The sequence below is a fragment of the Ambystoma mexicanum genome, chromosome 1p (genome assembly GCF_040938575.1).
Source record: "Ambystoma mexicanum isolate Mex_15411 chromosome 1p, UKY_AmexF1_1, whole genome shotgun sequence".
NCBI classification, from domain to species: Eukaryota; Metazoa; Chordata; class Amphibia; order Caudata; family Ambystomatidae; genus Ambystoma; species Ambystoma mexicanum.
In genome coordinates, this window is record NC_090921.1 from 110,138,461 (window position 1) to 110,154,443 (window position 15,983).

Sequence of the window (15,983 nt, forward strand, 5' to 3'; positions counted from 1 at the left end):
CATTGGCTGGGAGCAGTATGACCCAGAGCTCAGTGATTGGTTTATAGGAGAAAGACAGTTTATAAAGAAAAGTGAAACTTTTTTCTTTTACAGAGGATTCCCGGCCTGACGATGGGGAATATTCACGAGCATGTGAATCCATGCCAGACCCCATGCTGGAGAAAGGGCTTTACACCACTGTTGGGCCGTTTGAAAGTGCTATATAAGCAAGGTTTCTGCACACTGGCAAGTGGTGTGATGCCTGCTTTATCCATCACTGTCCATAATCCAGCATTAACCATTATAACTGTTCTTTTATAACGCACTTAATACCAGAGAGTGGTTTCTAAGCGTAGAATCAGGTTTTCGAATCTGTGTTGCGCTACGTTGTCTTGCTGCCAAGACAACCGATGGGCCCCTGAGCTACCCCTGCCTCACCAACCATGAGTGTTGTGCAGCAGTTGGTATCAAAGCAAGCAATTATAAAATATGAACTCACTCACGCATACGCTCTCTAAACGCACCCAATGAAAGCACAGAAGGCAATGGATTGGAAAGCACTTTTAATCAACCATAATCTGCAAATACATTAGCATACCAAAAATAAATCTAAATTTTTACAAAATATTCTCCACAATGAAAATGGTAGAAAAAGCGACTGCATAGACTCTGCAAGAGCGCGCCAAGGAGGCTGCTCCAAGTGACAAGACACGCACGTTGTGTCAACGGCCACACACAAACACGGTTATCCCTGAGCTGTCCTCAACGACAGGACTTATATCGACAAACTGCAAGGGCTATTTTATTAAATGTAAAATCATGGTTCTTGCCGCAGGCATATCTGTAGTGCTGCCCAACCTCCATTTATAGAAATGTCAAGTTGGCTAATGCATGGGGTAAGTAGCTCAATTAGTCCTGTATTTACTTTGCATTCTGGTCTTTGTAGTCCAGTGTTTGTATGGAGACAATCAAACCATAAAGAAAGGGAAAATCAGTGGATGATCTACTCACACCTGACACAGGAATGCTGGAGCTCCCCGAATTATCAGGCCCATTTTTGTAGATTGCTACCCACAGCACACCTAACCAGGATAACTAGTTGGGCTACAGTGTAGGGACTAGTCAAGGCCATGTCAGTAACTGACTATCGATAGCTGGAGCCACAATCCCAGCTGTTGGCGTGTTGCAGTGCCACCGGTTATCACTGCTTAGACAGTCAGCAACATGGCTTAGGCCAGCACTAAGCACAGTTATGTTAGTTCCTCCACGAAGCTGCAGTGCTAGTTTTGTTATATGGATGCCAGCAGTAACCTGTTAGTATAAAGTGTTGGTACCAGCCCAGCCTGGTCAAGTCCCAGCAGAACTCAGCTAGCCCCAAAGGGATAGTTTAGTCCTGGACAGTGTCCGCATTATAGTCTAGTTAGAACGGTAGTCAACCACACCGCATGTGCTACCGCAGTGCGAGTCCGCAGCGTAGATGGGGAATTAGACAACCTCATTAGTACTGCACCTCTGAGGTCGCAAACCCATTAGGGCAGGAGTGTCTAGGCAACCTATGTCACAGGAGTTATTTAACAGCAGCATCTAGTGCACATGGATGCCAGAAAGACCTGGTTTTATTGTAATGATACCCGTCATATTAAAGCTAGGTGATTCAGCTTAGATGAACCCATTCAAAAAGTAGCATTTAATGATTTATAAAAAAGTTTAGAAGTCTGCGCCTTTCCCATTAAACTGTGGGATGTAACTTGTGAGGTTACTTGTACATTCTAGTTAATATGAACCAACATGGAGCCCAAAATCGGATCCACTTTGCTGATGTGGTAGCTTAGGCCCACCCCAATAAACAGCCTGTGCACACAAGTACAGCCCCCACTCAAGCCCTGGGGCCAGCCTGTAGTCAGGCAGCCATCGTCAGAGAGCCCCATTAATTAGTAACTTATTGCATCTTTCAGAAAGAGTCAGAAGACCCAGAGATAGGGAGAAGTGCATTTCTTTAGCAGCAGCGGGTTGTGTAGCGTTACCTCTCCGCACCCTCCCGCGTGTGTCTGTACTTGGGTAAGCATGTATGGCTGTCTATGCATAGACCGCTCAGTTACTGGGCTTTCAAGTACTGGGGTATGGAACAGCCGGATGTTGGCACATGGACCAACCTTCTCTAGGAATCTCAAAGTAAAGCTCTCAGGTGGGGGTCAAAGACTTAGACTGCCGCAAAATGGTGCATGGCAGAGTCATTGACCCCCCCACACTTATGCCTTGCTACTTCCCTTCTCCTGCGGCCCACCCTGTGAATTGTCAACAAGCACAATCATGGCTGATTTCCCCAGACGTAAGATCACTTTCCAATGTTGAGGGCTCAGTTGCAAGTCAGAGGGCAGTGCCTGCTTGTGTTGTGAGCTCTCCACCCAAAGCTCTCTGAAAGCACCACACCAACACCCTTCCCAAAAATCCACCAAGCTCCCTCTTCCCAAAATCTCTTGCCCGGGGTCAGCCTCAACACTCAGACTGTTACCCCATCTCTGGTACAGTCTATGGATGTGGTGAAAAATAGCTTTGGCATCCAATAAACTCACCGTTGTGTTGAACAGTGTGCAGTTCTTAAAACAAACCTCTTTAGATTGTGGTAGATCGGGCCAACTCATTCTGAGCGAGTGCTTAGAGGGTCGTTTACAGAGGTGCGTGAGACGGGGAGGCATGGTGGATGCTCCCCACCCCCATGACAAAGAAACTAAAGGTTGGCTAAGGTCATTCAAAATGAGTCAAACAAACCAACCATGATCTAAGGAGGGTCATTATAATCCCATTGAACCATGTACAACAACCAATTGGCACTGAATATTGTTCTCGTATTCTGAAAACAAAGCTGCTCGGACAGTGGTGCTTGGCAACAGACCAACCTTGTGGTTGAGGCCTAACAGTGGAGTTTCAACAGCTTTTGTTGTGGCAGTGCCATCCTAATTAGTAAGCACTGTTGCTTGGCAAGGTTACCCGGGCAATGCTAGGGCCTATGCTTTTAGCTCCCAGGTCATCAGCCATCATGATTATTGCGAGGTCGGTTATTTAGCCGATGCGTTTGTTACGTTTTTATATTCATCATCTGGTCTATTGTTTCTGGTTTTGTGTCAGCGACTCAAAACTAAAGTTTGCACTTAAAAAATAAATTAAAAATATACTATTTGCCCCCCTTTCGAGAGTTAGAGGTTACTCATGTTAATCCAGTCACCAGGTTCCAATTCCATTGGCGGGTATGTCCTCTCCCATATGGACAGGTGGTCTTCTCTTGCGGTGGACCCTCTCGAGACTGAAGGTTGTTTGCATACCCAATACAGTTTTCTTTTCCTAATCCAAATAACCCCTTTTGGCTGGTTGCAAAACATACATATTCCTAATCGCTGCCCACCCCGCCTAGGGTTAAGAAAACACAGCAGCCACAACGAGCACCTCCACAGTTGGAAGAGAGCTTGGTCTCCTACCCAGGACCTTCTCTACTAGTCTTGGAATTATCCTCTGGAATAATGTACCCCATGGACCTTTGGGGTTTCGTCGACCCCCAGTGCCAAGGTTTGAATATTAACACTTGCCCTGAGGTATCAGACTTGGTGGTGGGGAGGCATAGACCTTTCGGACCCCCTCCCCCACCACAACTCCAAGAATTAGGACACATCCTTTGTAGCATAAATATCCTACTCTTCAGATTCTTCAAAATCGCAAACATTCTATCAATTCTTTGGCGCCAATTAGAAAACTCAGATCGCTGAGATTTTAACAACACATCCAGACTGCTAAAAAATGGTGCCAGGTCAATAAGCTCCCGAATGGTTTATCCGCTGCACAGTATGGTGCTAGGACATGCACTGTGGAGTTTGGTAAGTTCATGTGGTAGGTCGCAGATGGCTTGGCAAGGTGCAACAGTGCTCTTGAAGCAGACATTAGGCAAGGACCATCAAGTAGGTGCAGCCTACAGGGAGGCCAAGGTGCTTCTTCGGATTTACACCACCCTAATGTGTATGAGAATTGTTATCGGAGGCGTTTGGTAAAGATGGGCAAGATTACAGAAAAGCTTGCTTGGGGGATGTCGTTGCTGTTGCCCCATTACCAACAACGAGTACCCCCAGGACAAACTCAGAAGAACTTGTCATTTATCCGGAAGTGCGGCCTCGTGACATCATCTGGATTCAGGAAGACCGAGATGGACTTCCCCTGATTCTCCGTCACCAACTGCTGGATCCGTCTGGTCAGTCCATCTTCTTGCACCTGCGTGGGTCCTTCCCCTTCGGCCGCTGGGTCTGTCACCTCCGGCAGCAGCATCGCCCCACGCAATTTGCCCGCTGCCTTGGCATGGTCAACAGCGGTGCTGAGGTGCTCAGCTGGCTCAGCCCGCACGGAGGACAGCTTGCGGGCCAGTAGCATAGCGGTCTCGTCGGAAAGGTGCTCAAACATGTTGCATTGTGGGAGGAAGAAGTTGGGGCAGCACTTGTTGAGCAAGCAGTAGTTCAGGTCGTCCACGAGGCCCAGCAGAAAGTGGGCTGCGTTTTGCGGCTCCTGGAGGTAGCTGGTGGGAAGACGGTCGCAGGCCCAGAGCATAATGGTTCGCAGATGGTAGGGGCTGATGGCTCTGGGCCTGGAGAGCAGTTTCACAATGATGGCTTTGCAGGCCTGGAAGGCCTGCAGCAGAGGAGTGGGGATGCACTTTTTCAGCTGCACTTCACTGCGGGAGAAGGCCAGGCGCCACTCAAGCTCTGCCAGGCCACTGCGGGAACAGGACGGGACCAGGTAGAAGCCGCCAATTACCTCCTCCTCAGTGATTTTTCCATCCCAGAAATGGTTTTCAGTCAGCCAGCCCTGAGCCACTGCTGGCCAACCCTTGAAAGAAACCACCGGAACAAGGTCATAGAGGATGCGGCTTGTGCCAGCAGTGAGGAGAACGGTAGTCAACTGCCCATTCTGTTCCGCTCGCACCATTCTGGGCATACCCCGCTTGGGACTCTGACGGATTTCCTCCAAGACGGAGGCCACAGACTGAAAAAACCAACCTGCCACCTTGGTGGGTGAGAAATAGAGGGCCCCAGCACCTGCTGGGTCAGACCCTTCCTCGCAGCAAAGGTCCCGCCAGCGGTCAATCGTGGAAGCATCAAAGAGGTGCAAGCTGAGCCATGTATGGCAGGGGGCAGACTGCCGCATGTCCAGGGTGACTGGCTGGTTCCGATCGTGCAGCTTCAGGGCTGGCACAAGCAAGGTGAAGTCTAGATCGTAGTCTGTACCCCGGGCGTAGTCACCCAGCTGGTCCGGCTCCATGTCCAGCACGCCCTCACGGATGCCGCCCGATAGGAGCAGGTACTCGTTGGCAACTGGGAGTCTGTGGTCCATCTTCTGTACCAGGCCTGCCGAGAGAAAGAGGAGCATGGGTCAATGAAGAGAAGGAGTGCAACACAGAACAATAGAGAAGTCGATGGCTTGGGGATTGGGAATGTGGCAAAAAGGGAAAAGGAGAGAAAGAAAGGAGCGAGAGGCAGGGATTAGAAGAATAAAAGCAGCAAAAGATTGGCTGAAAGGAAGGGCAAAGGAAAAGGGACTGGAGAGAGGTCACCTGCATGCACACGTTTGGCTTGTTATGTTATTAAGCTCGTACACTGCACCAATCACAGCCGTAGCTGCATTTTCACAGATTACCCCAGCCAAGGAAACTCAGACCATAGTCTGTGGAGCAGAGGGCAAGGCAAATGGCACCACAGGAAGACAGGCGGGTGAAGGGATGCACAGCATGGGAAGCGTTGATGGGGTACATACAGGGAATGTGACTGTGCACGTGTAATGATCAGCTCGGCCTCGGAGATAAGATATCTCATGCGAGAGCTAGGCGTGCATTTCTGCGGGATGGGGAGCTGGTCAGTGTGGTTATTCTGGGCTAGTGACCACACACAAAAAAGATTTTAATTAGTGACAAATGGTGTCCTGGCAGCTGCCTGTGCTGTAGGGTTTCATCCTTGTGTTTTCCCGTCAGTCTCAATTAATCAGGGATCAGAATTGCTGGCAGCGATGAAGCTCCTACCAGTAGCAAAGAAGAGACCGCCTAGTTTGATACCAACAGCTAAATATAACCCCAGGCACAGTGGTGGCTGATAAACAAACCTATGTGACATTAACCCTGAGCCTTTGGGAACTCTTATAAGGAGTATTTGAACACATAAAGAAGATATCATCTCAAGCAGAAATTAGATTAGCAACATGCTTTGAACTAACTCCTTGTGCCCTAGAGAACAGCTTCTTACTGGGTGATGCCTTCTATCCAGCAGCTGCTTTTATGTCCCACTCGGTTTGTGCCCTAATTGATTAATTCCTTCTGAAGCAGGCGTGCATCTTTTTGAAAGAGCCCATCAGTGGCTGTTCACTCTGCATCTCAGCAAGAAAAAAGCATACTCCTTTAACCTTTTATCAAGCACAATGTGCAGGAGTGATACTATTATTTTCCTCCTTCAACGTGGTCTTTAATTATTTTTCATTTTTTTTCCCTTGAGCGCTGTCGAGAGGCACCATTTGTGTCCTCAATTTTTTCGTTAACAAAAGACATAAGAAACTCAGACATAGTGAACGAAAACAGAGAAATCTCTGTTTTTACATGTACACAGGCATAGCAAACGAATAGGACTCCTACTTTGTCTAATGCACACAGAACAGGTTATGTACAATTAAAAATAGAATGTGAAAAGGCCTAAATACATCAATAAAAACTTCACAGATCTGTATTCATATGTAATGTAGTCCATTTTGTCCATGCTTGGAATGTGTGTGGACCTATCCTGGTTTAGTCAGAGGCGTAAGTAGACAGTAGGTTAAAGTGGCCAGAACTTTGTATTTCACGGTTAATGTGGTGGTCACCTGCCCACATCTGATGATTAGTCTAAAGTGAGGACAGCGTGATTATCTTTGTCTTGTTCAGCGAGTGATGGTTTAATCAGCCTCCATACGGGCCTTAGAACTGTTGGACCCCTGTGGTCGGAACATCAAACAGTAGGATTATTTCTAGAAGGGGGAGGGGAGGGAATTGACGCTGGTGTAGTGTGGTCATGTACATGCACATTATGGGGTGTCCAGTCATTTGGTCGACTGAAAACTGGTCGAATGACATTTGGTCGACGCAATTTGGTCGAAAACCAAATGGTCGATTTTTTTTTTAATTATTTATATATTTATTTTTTGGGTTTTCATTTTTTAAAAAAAGGGATTTTTAGAGAAAAAAAGGGGGTTGGGGGGACCCCCCCCCAAAAAAATAAAAAAAGGGGTGAAAATAAAAAATAAAAAAATTCGACCATTTGGTTTTCGACCAAATTGGTTCGACCATTTGTCTGGTCGACCAATTTTTTTCGACCAAATGTCTGGTAACCCCATGTGCACCTGTGGAGGGTGGAGGCTATAGCCCCTCACCGAAACGGACCTGACCGGTCCCAATAATAAATCTTTCTTTGGATCCCAGTCAGACATATGCGCCAGAGGTGTTGAATAGCAGCCAGGTGCTGTACAGTTCTCCTGGGTTCTTATCCTTGCCACTGATGGAAGGAGCCGGCTTTGGGTGGTACTGTGATGTAAGATACGGCATGGGTACCCATATTAGTATAAAGAAGAGAAAAGAAGCTTGTTGAACAACCTAGTGTCTGTGCCCGATTACTCCGTTAACAATATGATAAGTCCTCAAAAAATGGACCAAATAGCATGTGACATACCACAATACATATTTAAAAGCATTTGAATTAATTGCGCTATGCAAGAAACTACTTAAGTCTAATAAATAGACATCAAAATAATCTAATAGGCAAAAGTAAAAAAAGAAAATCACATAAAACAGCAAATAAACAATGGTGCTCTTTGACATAAATTAAACAATTAATCCCACAACACAAGCAGCGGTAAAACAGCATTTACAATATTCCCATTTGTGTAAACACTTTTCCTACATGTTCCTGTCCCCATCTCCAAATTAAATACACCAGACTTTCATCAGGGGCAGAGTAGCGGAAACTGATGGGATTTCAGATTATTTTGTGGACTTTAAGGAACAATTAGTATACCATTCCTAAGTAGACCCCTGCCCCTCCGTTCACTTCCCACGGAACACCTGTACACTAGCCTAGTTCCCCACGCGACGCAGAGATGCACAATGGCGCAGGCCTGGTCTAAAGCAATGTCAGGAGGAGAATTCATTTGCTTGTCAACAGCACATACCAAGGAGGAGGTCGGAGTCCTAAAATCCATTAGGCGCCACAATCTGCAAACTGGACGGTTTCCTTGCAAGTGTGAAGACCTGCAGTGTTTTAAAGGAGTCGAATCTGAATAGCAGCGGTCCAAGGCGTGTCAGAGGAGGAGTTTGTCACACCGCTATCCAACCCAGAGCTACCAGGGTGGGGGGAATCCTTATGCAAGAGAGCAGTATTGTGGCCTTCTTTAGCTGGACATGCATACTAAATGCCATGAAGACTACCAATATAGGAGTACAGGCCATTTCTGCTGCAAAACTCAGATGTTATCCAGGAGGAGGTGTGCGCCAAGAGCCAATGGGATTGAATTCAATTCTCACACTCATTGCCACACCTGGATCCAAGAAAGGTACAGCAGATTAAGCACAGAAAGAATTCTGCACCAGAATCTGCATGTTGCATATTTGCCTTCGTTGCTTGCGCTCTGCAAGGAGCGGCCCCTGGGTGAAGACCGGAGTCTATATGCCTGCTAGGAAATGCACTGACCTGCAGGTACCGGCTCACAAGGCGCGTTGCTGCGACTACTTAAAAAGCATCCCACCCAAATACTACATGTGCAATAATAAATGAAAAGGAATGATCTAAGGTATTTTTCAAGTTAATGTCCAGATAAATAGGCACATTTCACTCTTTGTAGGGACAGAGCTGTCAAACCATTCTTACTAGAATAGCTGTTTCTACAGCAGTGAATTATTGGGAACCAGACACTCAGGTTTGAATTCAAGATTATCTGGATAACTATTGTGCGAAAGTAGAATGAGCCATTTGAGCCATGCCACAGCGCCACCTAGTAACCATCACAAGTAGTTCACCTTCAGTTCAGAGCCCACAGGAGCAAAGCAGCGAGGGTATGCAAGTTAGCATGCAAGACTTTTGCTCTTTGTCTCACAGGGCAGTGCTTGTGTATACATTGCTTTCTAGCCTTGGGGTGATTAAGCAATGTGAACCATTCGCCAATAACTGGGGGGCGGGGACTGATTATTGATTTATTGGTGAGGGACTTTAGTAAGTGCTCTATACATTGTGGCCCTAGATGGCATGCTACATGTTAGAGTGCCCATATGAATAAGGGCCTTTCTTAGATTGGGCCTTGGCCGGTAATTTTATTACTGAGAAGCGAATGCAAAACATTAACTGCACAGATCATGTGATGCTATGTGTTGATGCAACATGATGCGACACTAGGATGGTAAATTGTCTCAAAGATACTTCCCATAAATGTTAGCCATTAATAAAAAGACGATTAATAACAAATCTAAAACCCATATGATACAGCCTTTAAAAAAATTAAAAGCAGCATCTAGAAATGGTAGTCCAACTCAAGGGCCGGGCACAGCAGATGCTCAAGAAAGCACAAGACTTGATTGTACCAGAACCTTGGCTGCTCATGAAGGCGCGCGCCTGCCTGCTTACTCCAGAAAAATATAGAACCACTGGGGAAACAAGGCCCAGATCACTGCTTGCAGTTTGCAGTGATGCTGAACTGAGGGTCAATGGGTAGAAGTAGCTCCTGCTGGTAGGCCGCACTCAAGTCCACCACACAAGGTCTTCCACACTGCTCTGAAGATGGCCATCTAGGCCATAAGTGGGTTGAACACCTACTTCCAAATTGATCAGAACTGCAGCTGTGTCATGAGCATTCTAAACTTGCTAAAGGGATGACCTGAACACAATAGGTCACCAGGCTTAGGATTAGCTACCCTGTGATGCAGGCGAGAGTAGTTCAGGTCTGTGTGCTTGCTGGACTTGTCCTCCTGGCTCTTTGTCAGAGGCACACAGGCGAGGGAAAGAGTGACACAGGCACAGAAGCAAGGGACAAAGAAAGAGAAAAAAAAAACACAGGCTAGGATCAGAGGCGAGACCATGAAGTCGCAGGCACGGGATGGAGATAGCGATGGGTTACATGCAGAGCTCAAAGTTGACATTAAGAACATGGGTGAGAGATGGAAAGGGGTGAAGTGGCAGAGCGCAAGGGTTAAGACATTAAAAGAGAACTTAGAGATGTCGGAAAGATCCGAGGCAACAAATTAAATAAAAGGTGCAAGAGAAGGTGATCAGCAAGAGGAGATGGTAGAGAGACTCCAGAGACAGATGATTAAGAGCAGGGCAATAGCCATGGACAAAAGGTAAGGATTGGGGTCAGTGCAGAACTAGGGCTAGACAGATGCATAGTCGCGGCCCGCTTCTCTATTGCCTCACCGGCACCTACCACACCGGTCTGCATGCCTCGCAAGTATGCAGTGTTATGTTATGTCTAGGCTGTTACAATAGCTTGATTGTTGCACTGTATTCACAATGCACTGTCCCCATTCTTTACAAACCTACAATGTGGATATCCCATTCAAACAGATGTGTAGACCCACAAATGCACGGAACTACTGATCACACATCCCTGTGAATCTAAATGCGGACAGAACCCTCTTCCCCATTTCCTATACTTAGAGGTGTGTGAATTTACAAAACTAAAAAAGCACCCCAAAAAAGATCACATTCTATACCCATTTCGAAGGTCAACACAGAGAAATAGGTCAAACCCTGGCACCCTAAAAGTTAAAACTAACACGTTCCTCCTCCGAGGACTTCTTGATGAGTGGGTGGAGAATGATATCCCCTTTGACTACGGTCACCTGTGCATATCCAAGAGGAAGGAACAGAACAACAGAACAATAGACCCACAGGCAGGAAGGCCTTGAAGCCAAGTACACTGGGCAGAGGAGAGGATGGAACCTGGGGCATGCCATATATATATGGGGTGGAGCCATCATGGACCCATGAGAGGGCTTGCATTACGCCTCTTCATATCTAGTGAAACAAACCAAATCACTCACTTGCCTCAGAGGCCCAGAGCCCAAAGGTATCACACAAGTAATCAAGCATGCATGATGCGCATGTGGGATGGGGAGTAATGTTGCATGTATATCTCGTGATGAGTCGTGCACGCCATAGGCGCTGCATAACTCCCATCTTAGTCTCCTGCTACAGTAGGGAGGGGGCAGGGGTTCCATGTAATAATCTCCCCGCAAAAATATCGCCATGAAAAAAAAAAAAAAACAATTGCCGAAAAATGGCGGACATTATTACATGGAACATGCGGGGGACACCTCCGAAACTCCCATACCTTTTATTTTCTTCATGGGGAGCGGGGGACACCCCCGCTGCCCCTGTCCCCATATATATGATCACCCAAATAATATTGCCACGACTGATGAGTCAAAATTTTGATATCATAGGAGTCAACTTTGTCACACAGCTGCTGGGGATTTATCTCAAGTCTTTGCCTTGGCTTCATGTGAAGTTGCCTTCCTGGAATGATCCTGGAGTCGTCGTGGAGTAGTCATTTCTACTGCTTCTAAGTCTGAGTGGGGGAATGGGGATGTGCACGTGACTGAAGATATGTGGTACTTTTCATTCCGGTACTGTGAAAGGTTTTGTCTCACAAGATGATGGCAGAATTGAAGGAGATAGTACGGGATGGGATGGAGGCCATTTTCTCTCACTGTACTTTTGGTCCGTGTATACTCTCGTGATGGTTATGCATAACAAGCATATGATGTTACAGCTGGGCATGGACAGGGGCGGAGATTTACACCATGATTGTCTGCTATATAATTTGCTGCACTGTCATTTGTTTTACTCTATTGCTGTTTTCATTTATTTTTTTTATTTTTGGGGGGGGGAGGCATCTCTCTAGTGATCTTTTGATTGTTACTGGAGTGGTCTGAAGGGTGTTGGGTATACTCATTTTGTTTTAGATATATTTGCTGTGGCAAACCTTTTTTTCCTCACCAGTTACATCAATATTTGGGATGCTTTTGAAGTGATTCAGGTTGTGTTACGCTGACATGTTACTTGAAGTCTGCATGGGCTCTTTTTAATTTTGGTGTTTTCTGGTTGGGGATGTTTATATATGATTGGGAGGGGTACCGGGGGTGGCTTGGGGTTTGTTAGTTCTTGTTGACGTTGGATTCATACTTCTGCAGGTGGGGGTGGAGGTGGGTTTTTGATTCCTATAAGTACAGAATTTTTGATCTGGTTTTTCGTTGTCTTCTTCTTTCCCTTGCAATGTCATCTGGGAGGGGTGACCAGTTGTCTGTTTCCTCTTAGAATATAAATGGTCTAAACAATCCACTCAAAAGGCAAACAATTTTTAACTGTTTGAATGATATGCACAGTGATGTTTATTTTCTTCAAGGGACCCATTTATTGCTGGATGAAGTTAATATGTTACGCAAGCGGTGGATTGGGGAGTGTTTTGTCTTGTGCTATTCGTCCAGGAGTAGAGGGGTCGCTATTCTGATACGGAAGAATTCCCAGATTAAAGTCTTACATTCTTGCTCAGATAAGGAGGGTAGGGTCATTGCACTCTTGGTGGATGTTCAAGGGGCTCAAACTATTCTTTGCAATGTTTATGCTCCCTTAGTGGATGATGGTTCATTCTTTGGAACAGTTGCTCAAATGTTGCAGGATTTTGGTTGCCGGAATATTATCCTGGGGGGAGATTTTAATTTGGTTATGGATAATGTCAAAGATCGTAGTGGATCCTGTGCTGTCCGCAGGAGGGATCCGACATTTTGTTCTTTTAGCTCACTTATCTCTGAATTTGCCTTAGAAGACGGTTGGAGATTACATCATTCTGATTTGAGAGAATATACGTTTTATCCTAGCTCTCATGGTTCACATTCTCGTATAGATATGTTTCTTACGGCTGGTTCAGCAACCTTAAACCTGGCAAGCTGTGAGATTGGTTGTATTGCGGTCACAGACCACGCCCCTGTGTTTATGAAGATGGGTTTGCAGTTTGATACTTCCAGATCATTTTGTTGGAGAATGAACACTTCAATTCTTCAGGATGAGACAATTGTGGATAAAATCAGATCTGAAGCGGATCATTTTGTGATGGAGAATAGGACAGATGGAATTGGTGTTGGGACAGTCTGGGAGGTATTTATTTATTTATTTTTTTATTGGGTTCATTACAAACCTTTAAAAAAACGAAAAAACACATCATCAATATTCATTACACATTTTACAATCTGTCCTGACAAGACGAATAGTGCCCCGTTTTTTTTTTTTCCCTTAAAAAGAGTGATTTTTCCACTACAGCATTTGTTAATTAAGACAGTTCATCACCAATTTAGGTCGCAGACAAGAGTTTCCGGGAGAAGATAGCTTCTAAGAAAAAAGTCAAGGCTATAGTAAGCCTTCTATCACTTTCGTCAAAAAGAACTTGCCACCAGTCCTCGAGACTCAATGATGGACGTGCATTGCTGAATTTCCCCAGGTGATTGCATCTTTCACCAGATAAGGCTGGGCATGTCATTATTAGATGTTTAAGTGATTCGTTACACAGTCTACATAATTCCGGCATAGTAGCATCGTTCACCCATAGGCTAGAACGTTCTCTCGTCTGAAAAGCATTTAGACGAAATTTCATATAAATTTTCCTTCGGCGTATATCCGGAAATTTCACTAAATAGTTTTGAATTTCATTAACACTTCTTTTCAGCGGAGGCAAATTCTTCATTATGCGATGTTTTTGGCATTGCTCACTCGTTAAAATCCAATCTTGTCTCCACAACTTTAATTTAACGTGGTTAGGATTTGTCTGCAGAGTGTGAGTGTCAGTGCCCAACTCCTTCAGGATCTTCTTAGAACGCTCTACCCACATGTAAAAAACAGACATTATCGTCGTTTGATTCGCCAGGTTCAGAATCTCAAATTGGGGGTTTTGGGAAGATAGTGTTATTTTTCGGTACAGGTTGAGCGTAGACCAACAGACTCTTGCATTGAGTGAAATCAGACTAAGCTCATGCCTGATGCAGGCGGTTGGAGTACCCCGTGGGAGAGATAAAACACAAGACCAAAACGTATTTTCCAGTTGGTTCCATAAACCTGCTGAGCACCCAAGAGCACACTCTGTTCCATATAGAAGAGCAGGTACAGCTTTCTGTTTATAGAACGCTAACACCGGTAGAAGCGAAAATTTGCCATATTTTTTGTTAAGCCAAGTCGCTTGATTTGATAGTTTCTTACATTTCGTTTTGATGTTGCTGAACCATGGTGCATCGTTTATGTTCGAATTAAACACAGTACCCAGATATGTAGTGGTTAGCAGTTTGTCACCCAAGTACCATCAAAGTTTTTGTCGGGTTCGTGCGTGGGAGCCTTGTAGCTTTTGCAATATAATGATCTCAGATTTAGTAGTATTAATAACCAAGTCATTATTTTTCACGTATTTTTGAAGGGCATTCAAACTGTGTTGTAAACCAATCGGCGTTAAATCGATCAAAATTAGGTCGTCTGCATAAATCATATGGCCAATATGACAACCATTGATTTTCGGGGGAAATGAGGCAGCTTCCTGCAAGGTTTGATCCACATCTGACAAAAAGAGATTGAGGAGGATTGCTGCCAGGGGCAGCCCTGTTTTACCCCACAAAATGTCTGGATGGCCTCAGTCTACCAGTTTTATCCAGCCTAATACGTATGTTTGTATCGGTATGTAGATCTTTAATGGCAAGGATTAAGCTGGCAGGACAGTTCCAATTGGACATCTTTTCCCATAGTAATTCGCGATTAATACTGTCAAAAGCGTGGGATAGATCAATGGATGCAATATAAATTTTTCCACCAACTTGGAGGTTGTTCATTTTCAACAAATTAATTAACAAAAGGTTAAGACCACAGCCAACACCTTTAATGAACCCAGTTTGTCGGATGTCTGTGTGATCGCTAGATAATGACCATCTCCGTAGATCTCGCTGTAGAAAAGTTGCATAAATCTTTCCCAAGACATCGAGTAAGGCAATGGGTCGATAATGACTAGGATCTAAGCGATTGCCTTTTTTAAAAATTGGCACGATAATAGCACTTTTCCAAGTGGTTGGTGTTATAGCAGTAAGAGCAATTTTGGTAAAAAGATCGTAGCAGAAGTCGGTCCATTCCACAGGGTTTTGTTTCAAGGTGAAATTGGTCAGACCATCAGGCCCAGGGGCTCTAAATGAACTTAATTTAGTAATGGTCTCCAAGATGTCAGATTTCTCAAATTTTAGGCCCCAACGGTTCAACTCTGGCACTAAAGATCTTTTGATATCGCCTTTGGAACTATAGAGTAATGTATAATGATTAATCCAGCTTTCCTCTGATACCATATTTTCTTGTAGGGCGTCTCGAGGAGCACTAAGATTATTTACAAGGTTCCAAAAGTCTCGGGTATTTTTATTTGCCAGTTTTGACATCATGGCTTCCGCATCAAGTTGGAGCAGATGGGCTCGATGTTGTTTTAACCAGTTTTTGTATGATTGCTTTATTTTTTTCCTTTGCAAGGTGGACATATTGGTTGAATCTCTTGGACAATGTCTAATCTCCATTCTCATTCGGCGTTTGCGTTTCAAAATATTCAAGTCAAAGACATGGGATCGTTGAAACGTTTGACTTCTTGGTCCCTTGTTAGTCTCTTTAAATTGCGTTAGTAAGTGCTGATATTCAATTTGATTCGGTTCTTTTAGGAATGCTTGATTTATGTTTTTAACCTCTTTATTTGCTAAACGCAGACGGATCCTGTTGGATTCGACAGAAATATCGTGTCTCCAATGAGCAAATGGCTTATATGCGGAAATTACCAATTTCAATAAGTTGTGATCACTTTCTTTTTTTTCCACCACCTGAAGTGACTGCACTCTAGCATGAAGGTCATCAGAAACGTAAAAATAGTCAAGATTAGATTTCTGAGCCATCCTTTTCCAAGTAGGTTTC

At 44.9% G+C, this 15,983-nt stretch overlaps 1 protein-coding gene across 2 annotated transcripts in view; it reads right to left on the reverse strand.

Annotated features, from left to right (window-relative positions):
* Positions 1-527: 527 nt before the first annotated feature.
* Positions 528-15,983, reverse strand: part of TMEM102 (transmembrane protein 102) — a 95,080-nt gene continuing 79,624 nt past the window's right edge. For both annotated transcript variants that reach the window (XM_069644448.1, XM_069644457.1), the window contains exon 3: positions 528-5,360. In XM_069644448.1, coding sequence (XP_069500549.1) covers positions 4,102-5,360 — 1,259 coding nt within the window. In that variant the 3' untranslated portion in view covers positions 528-4,101. The remainder of the gene's footprint in view (positions 5,361-15,983) is intronic.